The 24,904-nt window shown below is 34.4% G+C and overlaps 1 protein-coding gene across 11 annotated transcripts in view; it reads right to left on the bottom strand.

Annotated features, from left to right (window-relative positions):
* Positions 1 to 24,904, bottom strand: part of STAU2 (staufen double-stranded RNA binding protein 2) — a 320,763-nt gene that overhangs the window by 149,215 nt on the left and 146,644 nt on the right. For all 11 annotated transcript variants that reach the window (XM_046010474.1, XM_046010473.1, XM_046010477.1 and 8 more), the window contains 2 exons: positions 23,553 to 23,684; positions 14,825 to 14,885 (listed from right to left, as the gene is read on the bottom strand). In XM_046010474.1, the coding sequence (XP_045866430.1) occupies positions 14,825 to 14,885; positions 23,553 to 23,684 (193 nt within the window). The remainder of the gene's footprint in view (positions 1 to 14,824; positions 14,886 to 23,552; positions 23,685 to 24,904) is intronic.

Below are 24,904 nucleotides of genomic sequence, written 5' to 3'. Positions count from 1 at the left end.
TTGGATTTCTATACACTAACAGGCTATCTGAAAAGGATGTTAGGAAAACAATCCACTTACAATAGCATAAAAAATACAATATTTAGATTATTCATAATTGTGAATTATTAAATTTAATATTATTAAAATGCCCATACTGCCAAGACCATCTACACATTTGATGCAATTCTTATCTAAATACCACTGACACTTTTTACAGGGAAAAAACTCTAAAATTCATATGGAACTATAAGGCAAATCAACCTTGAGAAAGAAAAATCAAGCTAAAGATACCATACTTACTGCTTTTGAAACATTACAAAGCTAAAGTAATCAAAACTCTGGGGACTGGCATAAAAATGGACACATAGACAATGGAACAGAACAGAAAGTCCAGAAATAAATTCCCATATATTTGGTCAAGTAATCTTTCACAATGGTGTCAAGAATACACAATGAGGAAAACACCATTCAATAAATGGTGTTGGGCAAACTGGATACCCAGAATCAAAGGAATGATACTGGACCCTTACTTTACACCATATATACACACAAAAAATCAACCCAAAGTAGATTAAAGATTTAAACATAAAATCCAGGCAATGATTTCTTAAATATGATACCAAAGCACAGGCAAAAAATGCAAAAATAGACCCAAGTGGGACTATTTCAAACTAAAAATCTTCTGTACAGAGAAGGAAACCATCAACAGAGTGAAAAGGCAACTTATGGGATGGGTGAAAATATTTGCAAATCATGTATCTTATAAGGGGGTAATACTCAAAATATATAAAGAACTCCTACAACTCAACAACAAAAAGACTAATAATCTGGTTTTAAAATATGCAGGGGAAGGATTTGAACAGATATTTCTCCAAAGAAGACATACAAATGGCCAACAGGTATATTAAAAGATGCTTGACATCACCAATGATCAAAGAAATGCAAATCAAATTGTTAATGAGGCATCACCTCACCTCTAGTAGGATGGCCATTACTTAAAAGAAAGGGAAAAAAAAGGAAATATTAATGAGGATGTGAAGCAATCTGAACCCTTGTACACAATTAGTGGGAATGTAAAATGGGGCACCCATAATGGAAAAAAGTATGGAGATAACTCAAAAAATTATAAAAAGAACTACCACATGAAACAGCAACCCCACTTCTGGGTATTTATCCAAAAGAACCGAAAACAAGATCTGAAAGAGAATTTGCATTCTCATGTTCACTGCCGCTTTATTCACAATGGCAAAAAGTAGAAATAATCTAATCTCCATCAGTGAATGAATGGATAAAGAAGAATGGTATATACATACAGTAGAATATTATTTAGCCATAAAAGGAAGGAAATCCTGTCATATGTAATAACATGCATGAACCTTGAGAACATTATGCTAAGTGACATAAGCCAGGCACAGAAAGACAAATATTACATGATCCCACATATATGACGTATCTAAAGTAGTCAAACTCACAGAAAACAGAAAGTAGAATGGTCACTGCCAAGGACTGGGAAGAAGGAAAAAAGGGAGTTGCTGTTCAATGAGTACAAAACTTCAGTCATGCACAGTGAAAAAGTTCTAGAGATTTGCCGTACAACATTGTGCCTACAGTTAACAATACTATACAGTGCATTAAAAATCTGTTGAAAGGGCAGAACTCATGTATAACATGCTTTTAGCCACAATAAAAAATATATATAAAATTTAATTTAAAAATAATAAATAGGAGATGGGTGGGGGAATGGTGTAACTGGGTGATAGGCATTAAGGAGGGCACATGATGTGATGAGCACTGGGTATTATACGCAATTGATGAATAAATGAACTGTATATCTGAAACTAACGATACACTATATGTTAAGTAATTGAATTTAAATGAGAAAAAATTAGTAAATGTCCCATATACTAATAATGAACAAGTGGAATTTGAAATTAAAAACACAATACATCAAAAACTACGATGTACTATACAGGTGCTAACTGAATATAATAAAAAAAAAAAAACAATACCACGTATATTAGCACCCAAAAATAACATTCTAACAAAACATGTACAACATCTCTATGAAGAAAGCTATAAAACCCTGAAGAAAAAAAATCAAAGAGAACTAAATAAATGGAGAGATATTCCATGTTCATGGATAGGAAGACTCAATATTGTCAGTATGTCAGTTCTTCCCAACATGACCAATAAATTCAATGCTATCACGATCAAAATCCCAACAAGTTATTAATGAATACTGACAAACTGATTCTAAAGTTTATATGGAGAGGCAAAAGCCCCCAAAATAGCTAACACAATATTGAAGGTGAAGAACAAAGTTGGAGGACTGATGTTACTCAATTTCAAGACTCACTAGAGAGCTACAGTAATCAAGACAATGTGATATCAGTGAAAGAACAAACAGATTAAAGAAACAAAAGAGAGAGCCCAGAAATAAACCCCCACAAGTATAGTCAATTCGTTTTTTACAAAGGAACAAAGGCAGTACAGTGGAGCAAAGACAGTCTCTTCAACTGTCAGATGGTGTTAGAACAACTGGATATCCATAAACACAAAAATTAATCTAGATACAGACCTTACACCTTTCACAAAATCAGTAGACCCAAATGTAAAATGAAAAATTAATAAACTTCCAGAAGATAATATAGGAGAAAATCTAGATGACCTTGAGTATGGTAATGCCTTTGTCGTTATAGACTAAAACAAGATCCACAAAAAAACAATTGATAAGCTAGACTTCATTAAAATTAAAAACTTCTGCCCTAAAAAAAAAAAAAAAAAGACAACAGTGAAAGAATTATAAGGCAAGTCACAGACTGGGAGAAAGTATTTGCAAAATACACATTTGATGAAGGACTGTTATCCAAAATATACAAAGAACTCTAAAAACTCAACAATAACCTAATTAACAAACAACCCAATTAAAAATAGGTCAAAGACCTTAACAGACACCTCACCAAAGAAGATACACGGGTTGGAAAAAAAAAAAAAAAGAATATATACATGGCAAATAACCATATAAAAAGATGCTCCATATCATAGGAAATATAAATAAAAATAAAAAATGAAATACCACTACATACTTAGTAGAATGGCCAAAATCCAGAATACTGACACCACTACTAAATGCTGATGTGGACACGGAGTTACAGGAGCTCTCACTCATTGCTGGTGGGAATGCAAAATGGTACAGCCACTCTGGAAGACAGTACTCCTACCACACAATCCAGCAATTGTGCTTCTTGGTATTTATTCAAGGGAGTTAAAAATTATGTCTACACGAAAACCTGCACACAAATGTTCATAGCAGCTTTACCGTTAACTGGAAAAATGTGGAAGCAACCAAAATGTCCCTCAGTAGGTGACTGGATAAACTGTGATACATCCAGACAATGGAATACTATTCAGCACTAAGAAGAACTGACCTACCAAGTCATGAAAAGACGTGGAAGAAACTTAAATGCTTATTGCTATGTGAAAGAAGCCAATCTTTTTTTTTTTTTTAAGATTTTATTTATTTATTTGAGAGAGAGAGAGTGAGAGAGAGCATGAGAGGGGAGAAGGTCAGATGGAGAAGCGGACTCCCAATGGAGCTGGGAGCCTGATGCAGGACTCAATCCCAGGACTCCGGGATCATGACCTAAGCCAAAGGCAGCCACTTAACCAACTGAGTCACCCAGGTGCCCAAAAGAAGCCAGTCTTAAAAGAATATGTATCTATGACTCCAACTGCATGATACTCTGGAAAAGGAAAAACTATCGACGATTAAAAGATTGCTGGCTTAGCAGAAAGAGGAAGAGATGAACAGGCAAAGCAGAGAGGACTTTTAGGGCAGTGAAAATATTCTGTATGATATTGTAACGATGGATATATACCATTAGACATCTGTCCAAACCTGTAAAATGTACAACACCATGAGTGAAGCCTACGGTAAACTATGGACTTTGAGTGTCTATGATGTATCGATGCGGGTTCATCCTTCGTGACAAATGAACCATTCTGGTGAGTGACAGGGACAATGGGGAAGGCTGTGCATGTGTGGGGATAGAGGATATACAAGAAATCTCTGTACCTTCCTTGCAATTTTGTTGTAAAATCTAAATCTGCTTTAAAAAATCTTTTTTAAAAAATAGAAAATTTAAAAATAGTCTGACATTTTGTATTAGCACAAACTGTAACAAAGACAAGACAATAGCACCGTGGTAAATGTACTAGACTGGAGCCTCCCTATTTGAGTTTGAATTGCAGCAGCAGATAGCCTCTTTACCCTGCTTTCTTGATCTGTAAAATGAATTAGACTAGAGGAACTTGAAAATCTCTTTCAGCTCTAAAAGCCTATGAATCATCTTAACACAAACCAGAAAGCTTGGAATATAACAATACACTTGAATAACATCACCCAAAAAGCCTGTTGAGTGTTTTGTAAAATGGACTATTACTGAAGTTTTTTAAGTCTTAAGAAAAATCATGTAATGCAGACGGCTGTTCCATTGTTAAAATAAACATTTCACATGCTTTCTCAGCCATTTTAGTGTTTTTACATGATCCACCCAAATATCAAACTGGTATCTGAAACAATAGTTTGGACATTTTCCATGTTATGAAACATCCTAAATGTTCTTTAAAAAAGATTCTGGTACGTGATATACAAAACATTCTTTCAAGAAAATGCATACTTAATTTTAGAGGAATTTCTTAGAAAAAGCATTATTCAGTTTTTCTTAATTATTAGCAAGTGATATATATGGAAATAAAACATGTTGTATAGTGGCAAAGGTGGACCTCAGAATCAGAAGATACAAGTTTAAGTCTTTACTGCCTCTACCTAACTTACTGTCCCTCAAGCAAATTAATATATCACCCGAGCCTCAATTATCCTGTTTGTAAAATGAGAGGTTGGACATTCTCCAAACTTTTTACACTTCAGACTGCTTGTATTGTTTTTCTTCTATGCATACCATAGCTCAAGGGTCTGCCTTTCAGACAGACTGTATTTATTTAGGGTAATATTTAGGATAATAAATCATCTTCTGGCTTCTTTTACCAAAGAAGAGAGAGAAATTCAGAGATACATTTCTAATTCAAAGCAATAAATCTACTAAGAAAGAATGCAATATTTCTATTAGGTTATTGAAATACCAATAACGACACCTATTTTTATATTGAGTAGAGCAACACCAAGCTGAGAAGCACAGGTCTAAATGGTAACTAAGACAACCAATACAGTGGGGAAAAGTAAAACCACCATATTCTTTTCATTTGTTCAAATGAAATCAATGTCAGGTACTGTGCTCTCATGATTTATTTTTTAAATCAAAACAATTGGGTTTTTTCCCCCCTAGATTACACTTATTTTTTAAGTTTTCCCTCCTTTTCCCTTGGGGAGGGGTGGTTAACCATGTTTATCTTTTAGATTGATTAGCTTTCCAAGGAGTTTCAACTTTAAAAAATGTTATTCCAATCACCGATAATACCAAAAATAGTACCATGCAGTCAAGAGACACTTTCTGAGTAAATGAAAGAATAAATGCCATATCTGTTATATGCAGAAGTTTTAGGGAGACTATCACTACTGCCTTCCTGAATCTTAAACCTAACAGCTCTCAAGCATACAGTTGCCTCTTCCTTCCTTTAGTGTTTTTAGTCAATGTTTTGACTACCCTTATTCCTTTTACTTCTCATGTCAAGGGGATTTTTATCTTTCCAATTACGTGTACTCCATGTAGTATGTGCTGAAAGATCATGGATCGAGCACTTCTCTGTTCATATTTGTTTTAAATAAATGGAGTTTTAAATTGATTCATGTTAAAACATGAATAAATAAAATAAAATAAAATAAAAACATGTTAAAACACAATAAAGACACAATGATTAAAATTGGTGCATGGACAGTCAAATGAAGAGAAGAGAACAGAAAGTCCAGAACAGAACCAAATACAGAATCTTAGTATATGATAATGGTAAAGTATCAACGCCGTGGGGATTAAAATTGAAGCCATACTTGCAGTATAAATCCCAGATGGACCACAGATTTAAAGACAAAAAAAAAAAAAAAAAAGAAACTTATTATAAAAGTTCCAGAAGATAATGTAAGAGAATTTTTTATAATTTCACAGTGGGGAAGGCATTATTAACTATGTTAAGATTACAAGTGCTATATGGACTATAAAAGAAAGACCATGCAAATATACTAAAAAGAAAACCAAACTTTAAAAGAAGATTTCACCATAAACAAAGAGAACTTGAAAAATATTGGCAAGTCATATTATAAAGGCACATACACACACACTCTCTAATCAAATTAGAAAGAACAGAAGACCAACATCTAACTTTAAAATGAGCACTAGTTATGACACCACTGACATAAAAAGTACAGAAATGGCTCATAAACATACAAAAATATAATTAATCTCATTAATTTCATTCACAATAGGAGAAATGCAAAATAAAACTATACTGAATACCATATTTCTACTATCAGATTGGCACAGATCCAGGAGTTTGACAGCACACTGCATTTCTAAAGCTGTGGGGAAACAGGAAATCTCATATAATGCTGGTAGGAATGTAAATTGTTAAATCTCTACTGAGTATAACCTGGCTACATCTATCAAAATTTATACGTTTTCATATTCTTTGACTCAGTAATTCCACTTGTAGGAATTTACCTAACAAATACACTAACACACACGTAAAATGATATATGTATGAGGTTTTACACAACAGGATAATTTATAATAGAAAAATAACATAAACCAACTAAATGCCCATCAGTTAGGAACTAGTTAAATAATAAAAAAGTCCTAAGCATATCAATATTGTTAAGTGAAAAGAGAAAATTGTACAACAGTGTGTCTGGAATGCTAGGGAATATAATAATACATACTTGAATTTGCTTGTATATGTATAGGAAGATTCTGGAACAGCACAAAAGAAACCAAATATAAGTTAACTTGCTTGGGAGACAGGGTAAAAATTGTGTGAATGAGAACAAAAGTGGGGAAGACTTTTTACTTTTTTTGCATTATTTATTTTTATCCATTGTAAAAAAAACAAAAGAAAAATAAGATTAATGATATAGTTGAATTGGAACTAAACTTCAACTAAATTCATCATTGAAAATGAAATCAAAGGTAAAAGATTTTTTAAATGTCTATTTCTAGAGTGCGGAGAAGTAGATATTTTGAGGGGCACTTAGGATCTCCCATTACAAAATAACTGGTGTTTTTATAAATCTGAATGTACGTATGCCCTATAATACATAAATTCCACTGGCAGATGTGATCCCTCAAACTCTTAGACATGTGCACCAGGAGAAAGATTAAAAAATGTTCATAGCTTTTTACTGCTAGTAATAATAAAATCCTGAAAATAACTCAAATTTGGATCAATAATCATATAATGGATGAAACACGATAATGTAACAAATTAATCTTAAATTACAGTAAGTGGGAGATTAAAGCTTAGAAAGAATACCATCTTTCTAAAGTTAAAAAAAAAAAGCAAAACTAAACAAATACTGTTAAGGACTCATACTTATTTGGTGAAACTATGGAATGAAGGGTAAAGGGACTACATATAAAATGCAGATGGACTGGTCACCTCTGTCGTGGAGAGGCATGGGAGGCCAAGGGATACGAAAGAGGAAAATGTGGAGGTAAGGATATCTGTAATATTCTTATTCTTAAATTGAGTGGTGTGTTCACAAATGTTTATTGTATTATCAACTTCATAACTTAAATGTGTTAAATGCTTTGTGTGTCAAGTTGTGTTTTTTCTTTAAAGATAATAACACACAAGTTTAAAATTTCTTGGCAAACTGCAATATACCACACTGGATTTATAAAATTCCATCTTTCTAGATAAGCTGATGAATAAGTAATTATAAGCATTAACCTGATTTTTTCCTTCTGCTTATTGTAGAGTTTCTTTTATAACAGAAAAATCAGTTAAGTAGGTATATTAGTACTTCAACTTTCAATCTCTGGGAAACTTTCACCAATGTGGCATTAATAAGCTCTCTTCCAGTTATGAAAATGATAATTTTAGACACCTTTTGATCCCCATAGAGCTCCGAGAAGAGTATATATTTCAGATTTCCAGAACAATATCTAAAATTAAAATTTCATTCAGCACTTTAGAAAACTATACGCTTTCTCTTCTTTAAAAAAAAAAAAAAAAAAAAAGTCAGAGAGGTACCTGGATTGAATCAGTTAAGTGTCCGACTCAATTTCAGCTCAGGTCATCAGAGTCATAAGATCAAGCCCAGTGCTAGGCTCCATGCCGTGGACAGTTTGCTTGAGATTCTCTCTCCCTGCCCTTGCCCCTCCCCACCACTCTCTCTCTCTTTTTCTCTCTTTATAAATAAATAAATAAATATTAAAATTAGAAATAAAAGCCATAATAGCTTCCTGAAGTAGATTTCAGTATACAGATAACTACTGCCCTAGCTCTTTAATACATATTCCATGTTTAAATTCAACACATTGAACAATTCAGGCCAAAGTTTGTGACTCCTTTTGTCTTGTTTTTAAAGATTCACTATTTGAGGCACCTGGATGGCTCAGTGGTTTAAGCCTCTGCCTTCGGCTCAGGTCATGATCTCAGGGTCCTGGGATCGAGCCCCGCATCGGGCTCTCTGCTCAGTGGGGAGCCTGTTTCTCCCTCTCTCTCTGCCTGCTTCTCTGCCTACTTGTGACCTCTCTCTCTGTCAAATAAATAAATAAAAAAAAAAAAAAAAAAAGACTGGCTGCAATGAAACTGTGAAGTGAGTCATCTTTAAAGATTCACTATTTGGGTGGGGGGCAGAGAGGGAGAGAGAGAATCTTCAAGCAGACTGTCCCCTAAACAGAGAGCCTGACATAGGGCTTGATCCCAGGACCCCAAGATCATGACCTGAGCTGAAGTCAAATACTTAACCAACTGAGCCACCTAGGCGCCCCATGAGTGGTTTGGGGGGTTTTTTTGGTTGTTGTTATTTTTAAAGATTTCATTTATTCATTTGAGAGAGAGAGAGCACAAGCAGGGGGCGAGGCAGGCAGAGAAGGAGAAGTTGACTCCCTGCGGAGCTAGGAGTCCCAACATGGGGCTTATTCCCAGGACCTGGAGATCGTGACCTGAGCTGAAGACAGATACTCAACCATCTGAGCCACCCAGGCGCCCCAGCTCTGTGAGTATTTTAAATATACTTTTTTGGGGGGTTGCCTGGGTGGTGGTTCAGTCAGTTAAGCAGCTGCTGCCAGCTCAGGTCACGATCCCCAGGTCCTGGGAGAGTCCCACATCAGGCTCCTTGCTCAGAGGGAGCCTGCTTCTCCCTCTGCCGGCTGCTCCCCCTGCTTGTGCTCTCTCTCTCTCTAACAAATAAATAAATAAAATCTTTAAAATATATATACATATTTTAAATTTATTATTATTAGCCTGTTTGTGTCCTTTGTGTTTATTTATCCCGTTGCTATATATGCTGCAATTTACACTGTTTATCATTTGCCTTTTTATTTTCTTACGCTGCTTCATGAATTCACTTTCAGTTTTTATGTACTTACATCCATCTCTTTTTTTCTTCATGCTTTCATCCTTTGCTCTTACACTTAAAAAAAAAACTCATACTGCAATCAATAAATGCATCTTTAAATTGTTCATATGGCAGCCTTTCTTAAAAACCATGTATCTGACACTTTTTGTCTAAAAATTTTGTCAAATCAGTTTTTAAATTCATGAAAATTTAAATTCAATCTTTCCTAAGAATATTTCAGAAAAATATACTATGTTAATCTAATTTAAGACTTTCATTCTAGTTTCAGATTCTTTTCCATAAATGAATGTGCCTTTAACTACAAACTCAACTTGTATGACTGTAACAGAAGCAAGCTTAATGTTGCCTCTCTTCTCCCTAGAGTCAATGGGCAAGACAAAAGAATCCCAGTCCAAGTAATAAAAAGGCTTCTCATCACTTAGCCAAGCCCAATATAGCCACCCATGGAAAAGAGGGAGACAGTCTTTCTGGAACACTTGAATCTGTCTTCCCTTGCTCAGGGGAGGACCAGCATTTCCCCCTGCAGTCTCACCAGGTACAAGAGCACAGGCAATGAGGATGTGTAGGTCTTGCTGACCCACTGCCAGTTCAACAGACTTATATTTACGGGATAGGACTTCGTTCAAAGACAACCAGCTGCGGCATAAATAACCTAAAAATCTTTTAAAAGTAGATAGCTACATGTCAGCTACACTCTTAGATTTCCAACGTAGGATTTATGTCTAAATAAATAATTAATTAACATTATCACTTTGTTTAATATTTAAATCCAACTAACTTAATTGTCTCATTACAAAGTGGTTTTGTTATGCGAGGCACAAAAGTAAATTGTTTGGGGACACTCCCAAAACACTTAAAGAATCTATTAATCTGTTTCCTTAAAATTAAAAGTACAACCCTCACCCACACCCATACAAAAAAGCAGAGGTTCTAAATACGTACACAGCATGTGGGAAGCAAGCCTACAATCTATCTTAAGTCACGTCACTGGGATGGTTTGGCTTCCTGATTTCAGGATGTATAAGTTTAACAATATAAGGATATGACAGAAAAGTGACAAAAATTTTGGCAAGTCAACTATGATACTGAAAAGGTCAATAAGAATTCTATCCCATCCCAAAAGTATTTGTCCTGGGTCATCTCTAATGAACCTAGAAGAGCTAGCATATTTCACAGGGGCTAAATAAAACTTTTTAAAAGGTTAACGGAAAAATATTTATGTGAAAAATGCCTCCAAATAATCGTTTGGTGGGTGGATTCAGCACATACCAGTGAATACCTTTGAGCTTAGTCCAATTTTGAATTAAGCTAGAGTTCACCTTTAAGAAACAATGAACCTGTTTTTAAGTAAAACCCTCTATTAATAAAAAACATGGAATGTGAATACAAAATAAAAGATACTATCAACTGAACAGTATCTAAATATTTTACAAAGTTTTCCATGAGCCGTCAGTAGATCTTTAAAATGCATGATCTTTTAAAAAACTTGTTAGTCATTCATCTGTAAAAATCTAGCTTTTTATGTGTATGCCAAGCATAAAATTGCCCCATGCTAAATTTAACACAAACCTCATATCACAGTTATGTGTTCTCGCACTTTAACATGACTATGACAGTGATTTAAAGGGTAAAAACACACAGAACAGTCAGTCTACATTTTGCTGCAATTCAGTAGAATGAAGAAAGCCTGAGAAGCATTAAAAAATTAGGTCCATATTTTAAATCTGCAGGCAATCAAGCCAGGAGTCAGGCTATGCAATCACAATCACTTGCAAAACCATTTAAACCATTTTTTTAGTTGTAATTGTTAGCAGTTTCTTATGACTGTAATCTTTAAAAAAATATCTTCCACTTCAAAAATTAAATGCACATGTACATTAACTTTTTTTGTCTACTTAGAATTAGGTGTAGCTATGCCAGGTTAAAATTTTCTTTCTACTTTCCAATTCTGCATTCCCTGCATTTAATTTTTGTACACTATGGTTCCAAGTTAATTTCACAATATTTATCCAAACAATGGTTAGCTAACTATAATTTGTAAAGTAATATAGGGTTTAATAAGGAAAATAATAGAGAGTCACTTTATGATAACATTCTACTTTTTACAAAGTAGTAGGTTACCTTTGCAGATGTTATTCAAGAATGGTTAATCATTTTACAAATGTTAGATTATTAAAGATACTCAGCACTATAAACTGGTATGCGTAACTCTTAACAGCTCATTGAATCAGAAGACACGAAACAAGTTGCTCAAGGTGAGAAAATATGCCAGTGTGGCAGGCAGCAGGGACAACTTCGAATTCTTGTCTTCCCCAACACATGCGCCATCCCAAGAGATGCCTACTCTCATCTTTGCCTGCAAAACTCTAACCACAGGTATTCTTCATCAGACAGAAACCAGTTAGGGCAGAATTTCAAACTTAAAGAATTAAGTAAAAAGAATTTAACATTAATGTTACCATAATATACAAGTTTAATTTTCAGCTAATGGATTCATCACTTGAATGATCAATTGCTAAGAAACAACTTTTTGTTAATGTTGTATTTAAGTAGCTAGGAGTTGGCTCCAGAGGACACTGGAGTGCTGCTAGAAAGAACCAGCCATCAGGGAGTAAAACAGTTACATTTCAGAGCAGGGCTGCCGGCATCCTCTGTGATAACCTGAGGCAGAGACCACTCAGTGTTCAGATGGAAGAACCCAGGCTTTGGCTTTGTCACCTCTCACAGTTTGGAAGGGCTGAGGGATCGTATCCTTCTTTCAAATTCTCAATTTGAACTACTGGAGACTGAAGGAAGTTCTAAAGTGTTAACAGTTTAGTTAAGTTTCAAGCTGGCTCCATATAGCTTTATCCCTTCTAACATTATGTCTAAAGCAAATCTTTCATGCATTCTTACAAATTTCTGATCACTCAAACTCACTGGCCTCTTTGTATTTTCTCTTCCCCAACTCGCAAATAAGTTCCAAAATCCTTTAGCAAGTTTAAAAAAAAAAAAAAATCAAAGCTAAGAGGCAAAATATCATTGTTAAATGGTAGAGTTTGGGAGCACCTGGGTGGCTCGGTGGGTTAAAGCCTCCGCCTTCGGTTCAGGTCATGATGCCAGCCAGGGTCCTGGGATGGAATCCCGCATCAGGCTCTCTGCTCAGCAGGGAGCCTGCTTCCTTCTCTCTCTGCCTGCCTCTCTGCCTACTTGTGATCTCTGTCTGTCCAATAAATAAATAAAATCTTTTTAAAAAATGATAGAGTTTGTAGGTTATCTATACTGTGATTTCACGTTAAAACTATCTGACTTCTATATTCAAAAGCATAATGTTTATATTCTTTGAAAAAATATCTAGTGCCAAAGGTAACTACTCAAATATAAACTACATATACATTGGTCACCTGTGCATTAAAAAACATCTGACAGACTAAAAGTGTAAGAAATGGGAGCATCCAGGTGGCATAGTCAGTTGAGTCCAACTCTTGTGGCTTCAGCTCAGGTCTGATCTCAGGCCTGTGAGATGGAGCCCCATGTCAGGCTCTAGGCTCAGTAGGGAGTCTGCTTGAAATTCTCTCTCCCCTTCCCCGTCTACCCTGCTCCCTCTGCCTAAATCAATAAATCTTTAAAAAAAAAAAATCAAAAAGTGTAAGAATGGAATTTTTGATAAGACTACATAAAATTATGTAATTTTTATTTAAAAACGGAGGGAAAGGCATGGAAGAAAATCAACATTCATTATGTAGTTACTAGGAAACAGGTACTGTGCCAAGTATTTTACAACAAACTAAAATCAATTTAATGCTTCTTATATTCCCCTACCAAGTAATTATAAACTGATATATTCAAACGTCAAAGGAATTAAATACAAACTCTCTGAGAATCCTGCCCTGATTCCATTTTTTTTCCTTTGGGCTATATGCTAAACCTATCACATTCATCATATATATATATATGTTTATATATATATATATGTTTATATATATATATGTTTATATATATATATGTTTATATATATATGTTTATATATATATATGTTTATATATATATATATGTTTATATATATATATATACCAAAGGCTCAGAATCCTATTATTTAAATTATTCCCAGAAAGTAACTCATGAATACCATTACCTCACTGAAATATTCTTTTCAAGAAGCTAGTTTTGATGATCCAAGAATGCAATTCTCATTAGCACACTTTGATTGAAGTTTGTTACTGATTTCATTTTACATCAAGAGATAAGATGTTAATGTCAAAGAATACTCTTCATTACGACCATTTACATACTTAAGCTTATTCAGTTTCCACAGGTCATAAGGAAGAGAAACAGAGTTGGAAATGAGATAAATTTGGCTTCACTGAAGACTTCATTCCAGAGGGTCTTCACTGGCTGGGTATTTGTTTTACTGATGTATAGTAAAATGGTGACGTCAGGGAAAACAGATGCTTTTTGGGAGAGGTCGGAGGAAGTTAAAGAAAAATGCTTGTTCTTCCAATGCATAACAGTTTGATCATGTACCTCTGGGAAAAGAAATAAACTGAAGGATTTTCAAGTGTCTGATAACACTGTATTTGGAATAAAATTTTTCACATTTCTCATATTTCAATTAGTGACTTAAATAAAATAGTAAACATTCTAACAAGTCAGCACAATGTGAAAATGCTTATTACTGTGTTAAATGAAAACAACACAGTACAAACTTTCATCTATATGATAATTATATAAAAATATGTGTGTACGTAAAAAGAACTGAAATGGGATACAGTTGATTTTATTTTTTAATTTAATTAATTAACACAGAGTGCATTATTAGTTTCAGAGATAGAGTTTAGTGATTCATCAGTCTTATATACTAACCAGTGCTCACTATATCCCATGCCCTCCTTAATGTCCATCATCCTGTTACCCCATCCCCCTATCCTCCCCCACCCCAGCAATCCTCAGCACTTTGTCTCCTATTCTAGTTTGTCTCCCTCTCTGATTTCATCTTCAAACAGTTGATTTTAGAGTATAATGGGTTTATAGATAATTGTTTTACTTTCTTAATTCTTTAATATTATAACAATGATGCAATAAAAACAGCTTTAAAAAATTAGATCCTCACCATGTAGAGTAAATGGTACTTTGTTTGCAGTGACTAAACCATGCTAAGAATATGAGTGCTTGTGTCTTCTGTCAGTTCCAGGAAATCAAATACCATGACTTCCTTGTCTCCACTGCAACATCTTGAGCCCAAATAGATCCAATAAATATTCACTGCCAGTCTAATCACTGAACCACTGACAAACACCAAGTGTAGTCAACATGAAAGTGAAAACTTACTGTTATTTGTTGGTTCAGGAAACCCAGCCTTTGGACCACTCCATCCTTTGTTTTCCCCTGTCTGAAAGATTAAGCCAATTGTTTAAATTCAGAGAAACAGATTTATGCGAAAAGAAAAAAGTTAACTAACCAATTAAGCAAAGGCAAAAGTCTCTCACGTGATTATTTATTCTCTCCCTCTTTAACCCTAGGACCATGGACACAAAAGTAACTAATATGAACAGTATTATTCTTCCTTTTCTATATGCAAATCTATTTTTATGTCTTCTTCTGCTTTTATCTGTTCATCTAAATTTACAATTTAAGTAATCAACAAAGCCTCACAGTCAATACGTGTAGTATATACAACATAGGCTCTATCTAGATGGTTAAAAAGCAAATAATTCTTAAACAGTAAATAACAATCATCACAAGTGCTAAAGTAACTCAAAGGGCTTTATGGTTTCTGAGGTCTAATCAACAATGGAAATATTACTCCATTCTGTGAAAGCTCTAAGAAGGGTCATGAAATACTACTAGTGACATATACAGAAGATTGAAAACTAAGCCCAAACTTTAAATAAAACTTGTAATATCCTGACTTTCGTCAGGCCATTTGATCTGCCTGTTATAAAAATATATTCAGAGAAGCCAAGGTATTTTTGAAGTAGTAAGTATTTTAGTCAAATTAATAAGTGACTTTAACTGGTTATGTTCTCTTTGTGTGGAGCTAGTCCTATTGATATAAAGTACTACAGGGGAAAAAAGTCATATTTCCTATTGTAATCAGCTTTTATATTTACACTATCAGATGTCAAAGTTCAAATGGAAAAATAAACTCTATATATAAACACAAAATACAATCCTAGCATATAGTATACCACTGTGAAAGGACAGAAGAGGAATAAATGCTCATAAATGCAGGTGGGTGTCAATGGAAGGCCTGAGGAGACCCCACATACATATTCTCTGTGAAGATGAGATCAGAATGAGAAGAAAGCTGCCTGAGGGAGGTTATAAGTTTGAGGAAAGTGGAGCAAGGTATAAGTCACATTAGGGAAAGGAAGAGGAGGCAGATCAGAAGAATGCAGATTCTCAGGCACCCACCTCTGAGACCCAGGCACACAGTCTGCTTGAGAATGAGTCTGGGCAAGAAAATCAAGAACTATGTCCCCACACCCACCATACTCTTATGATCAAGTAATAAGCACAACAGCTGACTATAGAGCACACAGACACACCTCACCACTTGGGACAGTGAAGAGGGACTACTGAAACCTGAGGGCAGAGCAGAAACATTGAGGGAAAAATCCTCCCCAAAGCTCATCCCACACAAAACACAGATAATAGCATGCCACTGCTGAAGGAATTTGAAGTCAGTAATGATAATAGCAACAACAAAACTCAAAATGAGCTCAGTACTAACAAGATTGATACCACCCTCCACACCCTCCAGAATTAACAGTCTGACAGAAAAGACATGCCTATTTCTCAACATAAATACTGTTTAACTCAGCCTCCATAATTTTTCAATATTAAATGTCCATCACTTATTCAAAAATTTTGAGACAACCAAAATTACAAGAATTACCCACTGTCAGAGGATAAAGAAGTCAACAAAACAGGACCCAGAGGTCAGAATTATAGGAAATAAATTTTACAATACCTATGATTGATTAGCCGGTTAGAAGACTTAATATACGTAATGTACTTAATGTAATGACAGACAACATGTTTAAACATATGGGAAATCTCAACAGAGAAATAGAAACTATAAGACAAAAGCGATTGGAAATATTGGGGGATAGTCACAGATGAAAATTAATGCTGACGTTATTATTAACACATGGACACAGATGAAGAAATATTCACTAAAACTGCAGATAAATCAATAGAAATTATTCAAACTGAGGCACAGGAAAAAAGAGTAAAAAATTAAAAGGAACAAAAGATACTAGAGCTACAAAACAATACTAATGGTCTAACAAATGTGTAACTAGAAACTCCACAGAAGAGTGGAAACAAAGAATAAGAAATATTTGAAAAAATAACAGCTGAGAATTTGACAAAGTAACCAAATTATAACAAACCACAGATACCATGTTCAGAGACCACTAAGCAGGAAAAATACAAAAAGGGGAAGAAAGGAAGAAGAGGAAGAAAAAGAGGAGAAAGGGAGGAAGGAAAGAGGGAGAACAGGCAAGAGGGCAAAAGGATAAAGCAAAAAAAAATCATATTTACACATATTATAGTCAAACTGCTGAGAACTAATGAAAAAGAAAAATTCTGACATCCTTCAAAGGGAAAAAATAACATGAAGAGGAAAGAGCAGGTAAGAATTACAGCAGATGGGCACATGGGTGGCTAAGTGGATTAAGCCGCTGCCTTTGGCTCAGGTCAAGATCTCAGGGTCCTGGGATCGAGCCCCACATCGGGCTCTCTGCTTAGCGGGGAGCCTGCTTCACCCTCTTTCTCTGCCTACTTGTGATCTCTCTCCCTCTCTCTGTCAAATAAATAAATAATTAATTTAAAAAAAAAAAAGAATTACAGCAGATGTTTCAACAAAAACTATGCAAGTCAAGAGACAATGAAACAAGATCTTTTCAGTATAGGAGATCCCCTTATCCACAGGGGATGCATTCCAAGTTCCCCAGCAGGCGCCTGATAGCACAGATAGTACAAAACCCTATAGACACTATGTTTTTTCCTGAACATACACACCTACGACATGTTTAATTTATAAATTAGGTACAGTAAGAGATTAACAGTAATAAATAATAAAATAGAACAATTATAACACTATAGTAAGTTATGTGAATGTGATCTTTCTCTCAAAATATCTTACTGTATTATACTCACTATTCTTGTGATGATTTGAGATGATAAAATGCTTACAGGATGAGATTAAGTGAGGTGAATGGCAAAGGCATTCTAATGTAGAGTTAGGCAACTATTAATCTTCCGATGAGCTTTCAGACCTGTGGATGGCTGCAGGTGACTGAATCCATGGAGAGTGAAACCATAAATACGGGAGACTACTGTACTGAAAGAAAAAAACCCAGACTCCTATATCCAGACAAAAATAACTTGCAAAAATGAAAATGAAATAAAGACTTCTTTATCAAACAAAAACCAAGAGACATTACTTCCAGTAGATTTGTTAATATAAGTAGTTCTAGAGTAAGTTCTATAAGCAGGAGTATAATACCAGAAAGAAATCTAAACAAATGAACATTATTCATGAATATGGATCTACAAAAATGAATGAGGAGTACTGAAAATGGTAAAAATGAGGGTAAATATAAGACATTTTTTCTGATTTCAACAACATAAAATGACAATTGACTACATAAAGCATAATTAGTAACAATAAATTGTGAGTTTTATACTATATATAGAAGTAGTATATATGACTACAATAGGAGGTCTCTGAAACATACAGAGTATAATTGCAATAGGAGGTCATAAAGACAGATAGAAAATTAAATGTATGACCATATTAGAGGTCAAAGAGAAGAAAGTGAACAAAGAATAAATGGAATAAGTAGAATAAGTAGAAACAAGTAGTAAGACGATACATTAAATCCAGCCATATCAATAACTACAATAAATGTAAATGGTCTAATCACCTTCAACTAAAAGACAGTCAAATTAGATTTTAAAAAGCAAGACCCAATTATGTTTTCTAAAAAAAGCAATTTAAATATAAAGACACAGATAGGCTAAGATGATGGGGGAAAAATATCTCATGCAAACATTAATCAAATTTAAACTGGGATGGCTATAATAATATCAGACAAAGCAGAATTCAGGGAAAGGATTATCAAGGCTAAGGAAAGAAATCATATAATAATAAAGTGGCCAAGTCATCAAAAATACATAACAATGCTAATTATATATATATGTTAACCACAAAGCTTTAAAGTACACAAAACAAAATTGATAAACTGAAAGAAGTGGATCAATCCAAATTTATAAATGGAGACACTAACAATAAAAGAAGCAGAAAGAAAATCAGAAGGAATACAAGACTAGAAAGAAGCCAAAAAGAAAATTAAAACATACCTTGAACTGAATAAAAATAAAAACTCAACTTGTCAAAATCTGTAGGACAAAGTTAAAAATCTGCCAGTGAAATTCACCATTACAACAGACTAAACAGAAAAATCATATGACATATCAACAGATGCAGAGAAAGCATTTAGCAAAATTCAAAATGTACTGATAACTAAGTAAAAAAAAAAACTAATCTCTTAATAAAGCAGGAATATAAGGAAATATCAATCTGATACAGAGTATCTATGAAAAAAAATACAATCATCATGGTATTTATAGAGGTGAAAGACTGAATGACTTTCCTTCTTCTATGATGGGGAAGAAGGTAAGGATATCTGCTTTCCTATTCAACAATCAACCACTTCTATTCACCACTGTACCAGATGCTCTTTTCACAGCAATAAAGCAAGGCAAGTAGATAAAAGCATACAGATTAGAAGGGAAGAAATAAAACTGTCTTTATTCATAGACGATACGGTCATCAATGCAGATAATCCCACACACTCTACAAAATAAACTATTATAACTTATTACTCAGTTTAGCTAGGCACAGAGTACAAGGTCAATATATAAAGACCAACTTTATTTCTATACACCAGAAAAGAACTGGAAATTGAATGGTACAGTCATTGGTTTAAAAACCAACATCATTAAAAAAATACCATTAATAATATATCCAGAAACATAACCACTTAGGGATAAACATAAAAATTGTGTAAAGTATTTCTATGAAAACATACAAAACATTGCTGTGAGATATTTCTATAAAAACCTAAATAAATGGAGAGAGCTAGATCTTGTTCATGGAGAAAACTTCCCGGTTGTCTCTTTCTTTTCTTGGTAAAGACTGATTCTAAAATTTCTATGGAAATGCAAAGGCTTCAGACTAGCCAAAGTAATTAAAAAAATTAAAAAACAGGACAAAGACAAGAGTTCTTTATCTGATTTCAAACCCATACATAATTGTAATAGCTTCAGGATAGACATATGGATTAAAGGAACAGAATCTAGAAACAGACCCACAAATATGTGGTCAACTGATTTTCAACAATTGCTAAGAGAATTCAATGGAAAAGCATTAATCTTTGAAACAAATGATGCTAGAACAACTGGATCACCTACGCAGAAAAGGAGGAAAGGAGAGTACAGGAAGGAGGGAAGGAAAAGTCAGGGGAGTTCTTTATCTGATAAAGAATTTGTGTCCAAAATATATAAAGAACTCTTATATAACTATTCAGTAAGAAAGCAAACTATCCAATTTTTAAAAAGACAAAACTTTGAATAGGCATTTCAGGGAAGAGAGATGAATGGTAAATAAACATATGATAAAATATTCAACATTATCAGTTATTAGGGATATACAAATTAAATTCCAGTGAGATAACATTATACACCTATAAGTACAATCAAAACCAACAATTCCAAGAGCTGAATGTGCAGTAACTGCAGCTCTCAAACACGCCTGGTGGGAATACAAATTGGTACAGCCTCTCTGGAAAACCTCTTCACAGCTTCTTAACAAAGTTACACATGCGCTAATTATACAAATATGTACATAAAGAATATACTAGAGAAATATATACATATAAAGACTTACACATGAATGTTTACAACCACATAGTTTATAATAGCCTCAAAGTAGAAAGAGCCCAAATGTTGGTGCAGACTGAAACAGTAACAGACAATAGAAAAGAACAAACTAATGATAAATGCAACAGCACAGAAGAATCTTAGCATTATGAAGCTAGACACAAAAGGTTTCCTAATGTATGAGCCAAATTATATGACGTTCTGGAAAGGCAAAATTATAGAAACAGAAATCAAGTGAGTGCTTGCCAGGAGCTAAGGAGGGGGGAAGAGATTAATTACAAACGGGAACTTTTCTGGGGTAACAGAAGTATTATACATCGTAATTGTGGTGGCAGTTAATGAATGTGTACACATATAACAACACACTTGTGTCAAAATTCACTGAATTGCATCTCAATAAATCTGAAATTTTTTATAAAGTGGGGATATATTAGTATATACACATAGAATATCTCTGTAAAGATATTTCTATTTACCAAATCCTTATATAATATTCACTGTATTTCAGACAGTATTCTAAATGCTGTACAATTAACTCATTGTAGGAGATGCTATTCAAAAGAGAGACTAAGAGACCAAGGATCTCAGAGTGAAATAAGATTAACTTTTTCCTCAGTGTTCACCTGTTCATGCTATTTGAATTCTTTCAGTCATATATATAATTGTTTATTAAGAAAAAGACTTTTTAAAAACACACTTTTGCAGGTTTTTAAGCTGCTTTTGCCACATTCATCACAGATTTTATTGACAGATCAGTGTATTCAGTCCTTGTCCTGATCTCTCTGTAGCATATGACTGCTACCTACTTCTTTTTTTTTTAATGTTCTGCTAGTCACCATACAGTACTTCAGCTGGAGGAATCATGCTACCTACTTCTTAAAGCCACTCTCTCTTCCTGTTTACAGGTTTTCTTTCCCCTTCCTTCCATCTCCCCCATGCACATTATCGGCTACTGAAAGCTTATCATGCACACTTCAGAAATACCTCAGCTATCTATCCCCTTGCTTCTCTACCACCACTGCCTGAGTTCAGACCCTCGGCATCTTTTACCTGAACAGCTCTGCTAGCCTCCTAGCTGGACTCTCAGCCTCCAGTCTCATCCTACTCAAATACACTCCCTGTTACTCACACAGCTGTCTTTTGAAGAATGCAAAACACATCATGTCACTTCCGTGTTCAAATCTTAAATTAGTAACTCCTCAAGCTCTTTAACTCACATAAAAACAGTGGCCTCAGCTATTCCTGACTTTCCAGATTCATCTCCATATTCTCTAGGTTCTGGGATACTATAATTTTTGTTACATGATTAAAGCTACTCACTGTTAACACTTAAGGGTCAGTTTTTTGAGCGTAGGGACCAAGTTTCAGTCATCTTATTATCTTCAGCTACAAGTGTTTGGCATTGAGTGAGTGCAGTGGTAAACTTTATGTGTCATTGTCTGGACCATGGTGACTAGGTAACTGATTAAGTATTATTCTGGGTGTTCTGTGAGGGTGATTTTCGAAGAGACTGACATGGAAATCACTGAACTCTGAGTAAAGCAGATTCCTCTCTGTAATGTAGGCGAGCCTAATTGGTTGAAGACCTAACTAGAAGAAAAGCTTGACCTCCCCTGAAGCAAGAGGGAACTCAGCAGAAAGCTTCTGGACTCATACTTAACTCCTGATTCTCCAGCCTACTGGCCTCTCCCTCAGATTTTGGACTAGCTGAGCCTCTGAAACTGCACAGGCCAATTCCCTAAAATAAGTCTCTGTGACTAATGTACGAATATGTATGTACACACACACACACACACACACACACACACATATACACCCTATTGGACTGTTTCTCTGGAGAACCTTGAACAATAATATAGTGCATATACAAAAAATGTGTTCATATTAATAAAATTAGTGGTTTATTTTCACTTAACATACAAATACATGTCTATGAGGAGATTTATTTTGACATATATTTATAAATCACTCACCAGTTTTAAGTCAATATAAATGTGTTAAGTTAAAACAATATATACATAGTATAAGAACTACAGAATCTTGAACACATGTTAGGTTTCATGTTACAAATACTTTTAAAAGAAGAAAAAGCATTGACTAGCCAGGTTATAAAAACAGAATTGAAATCTCTAGCGATATCACACACACAAATAAATCTTAATCACTCAAAATAATTGCCTAGATATTCACAGCTGTCTTAAAAAGAAACGTATATCTAAATGTTTTCTAATAGACGATTTTGTTTTTACTCTAAATTTCAGAAATGTGTTCCTACAGAACTGAAAACATCTCTAAAACAGAATCCTTATGTGAGAAACGGCATGGAAAAAAGGCATATTGTTTTTGATAGAAATAATCATTAAGCCTGTTTTATGAATTTTCATTTAATAAAATGTTTAGTCAAAATAAATTTCTACATGTGCACAGATAAAATGATAATACAACATGGAATTAAGCTAGTTCCTGCTAAGTTATCTGCCAAGTGCAGAATTTGGGGTTCTCTGCTTCTCTTGCAACAGAGGTAGGTGTTAATGATGTCATTAACTGCTGCAGAAGAAATAGGGGACCATGAACATAAGTCTTGGCAGAAAATAAACACCCTCTGAGTTTACCTTTAAATTTAAAGTAAATAGAAAAATTAGTTTATAGAGCGCCTGTCCAATATAGTTCCTGCCCTAAAGGGATAACTCAGGATCTTTATTTCCAGTGTTTTCAGCTGTATTCCAGAAATAAAGGCTCACAAACTCTGTTCTTTAAAAAGCACAAATTAAAACTGGCTATCTGGCAAAAACCACGAGTCAATAAGCTAAAAAGTATTCAACTGGAATTATATAAAATTTATACAACAATATAATTTTTCAGCATTTTCCAATTATAAGATTATAATATTTCATCTTGGCCCCATAAACATGTTATTTTGTACCTGGAGAATCTATCTTTAAAGATACAGAGTACCGCCTGGGGGGGGGGGGTGGTGGACACTGACTTCTACTTTAACAGTAGTTAAGACATTACTTAGAGTCAAAAACACTGGAATAGGATTTGTTCCTCACTCTGATATTCTGACAGGATAGGCATATGTACATATAAATTTAGCTCTCACCTTGTCAAGTTGATCTTGAAGACTAGTGGATGCTTTATAACCAAGCTGTAACAGCATTGCTTCTGCAGCATTTTTTTTGGCTATCTTTTTGTTAGGTCCTGTTCCAGTAGCAACTTCATTGCCTACTTTGACCTGATAAGATTAAAGGAAGAAAGTGAGGATAATTGCTTTGGTAAACAGGAACTTCTTAACACCATAAAACAATGTGTCATGCTCTTTAGCATTCAAAAATATAAAGTTTGGTCCATGATGAAAACAGCAACTAAGATACTAACCCATTTAATTAATGTTATAAATACAAGTGAAAATATACGTGGGGAAAAACATAACAATATGGTCCTCAAACTGACAATGGGGGTTTATCTCAGGGTGACAGAATCTTAAATGACTTTTACTTCCTTACATATTTCTGTGTTATTTAATTTTTTAAACAATATTATAAAAGCAGAAAAATAAAATTCACATTATAACAGAATTTATGTTGATTATGACTATATTTAGTATTATTTATTTAATGAACTAAAAAAACTGAAATTCATGGTGTTGCCATTTAAAACAATGCTCACATTGGATCCCAAGTTTATAAAGCTTTATATAAATAGTCCCTGAGGAAAATTAATACACAAGGATTAATACAATATTGTGGTTAAGAACAAAGATTTCCAGGTCAGATCTGGGTATGAAATTATTCTAGAGGCGCCTAGGTGGCTCAGTTAAGCATTGGACTCCTAATTTCAGCTCAGGTCATGATCATGCAACTGAGCCCTGAAAGGGGCTCTAGTTCAACTCCGGACACAGCACCTCTCTGTCCCTCCCCAAACCTCCCTATCTCTCTGTCTCTTTAAAAAAAAAAAGGAAAAGAAATTCAATTCTACTACTTCCTAACTGTATGAATTGGTTCAAATTAGTCAACATCTTTAAGCTTCGGTTTTTTCATCAGTAAAAGAGGTACCCCTATACTACCCACAGTATTGCTCTGAAAATTAAACAAGAAAATGCATGTAAACTACAGTGTATAATAAATCATAATTGCACAATAACAGGTTTTTTTTTTTTAAGACTTTATTTATTTGACAGAGACAAAGTACAAGCAGGCGGAGGGAGAAGCAGGCTCCCACTGAGTAGAGAGCTCAGGACTCTGGGATCATGACCTGAGCCGAAGGGAGACGCTTAACCGACTGAGCTATCCAGGTGCCCCTAACAGGAGCTTTTTATCATAAGAACTACTCCACAATTATCTCTGGGAAACAAATGACACACACATACACATATATGTCTATACATGTATTTAAAATACATCAGCCATCTCATATCCACACATATATTTTCCAAATTGGGTAGTGTATTTAATG

This window comes from Meles meles, chromosome 1 (genome assembly GCF_922984935.1).
Source record: "Meles meles chromosome 1, mMelMel3.1 paternal haplotype, whole genome shotgun sequence".
NCBI classification, from domain to species: Eukaryota; Metazoa; Chordata; class Mammalia; order Carnivora; family Mustelidae; genus Meles; species Meles meles.
Note: the sequence above shows the minus strand (reverse complement) of the source record. Positions and strands in the feature narration are given on the sequence as shown.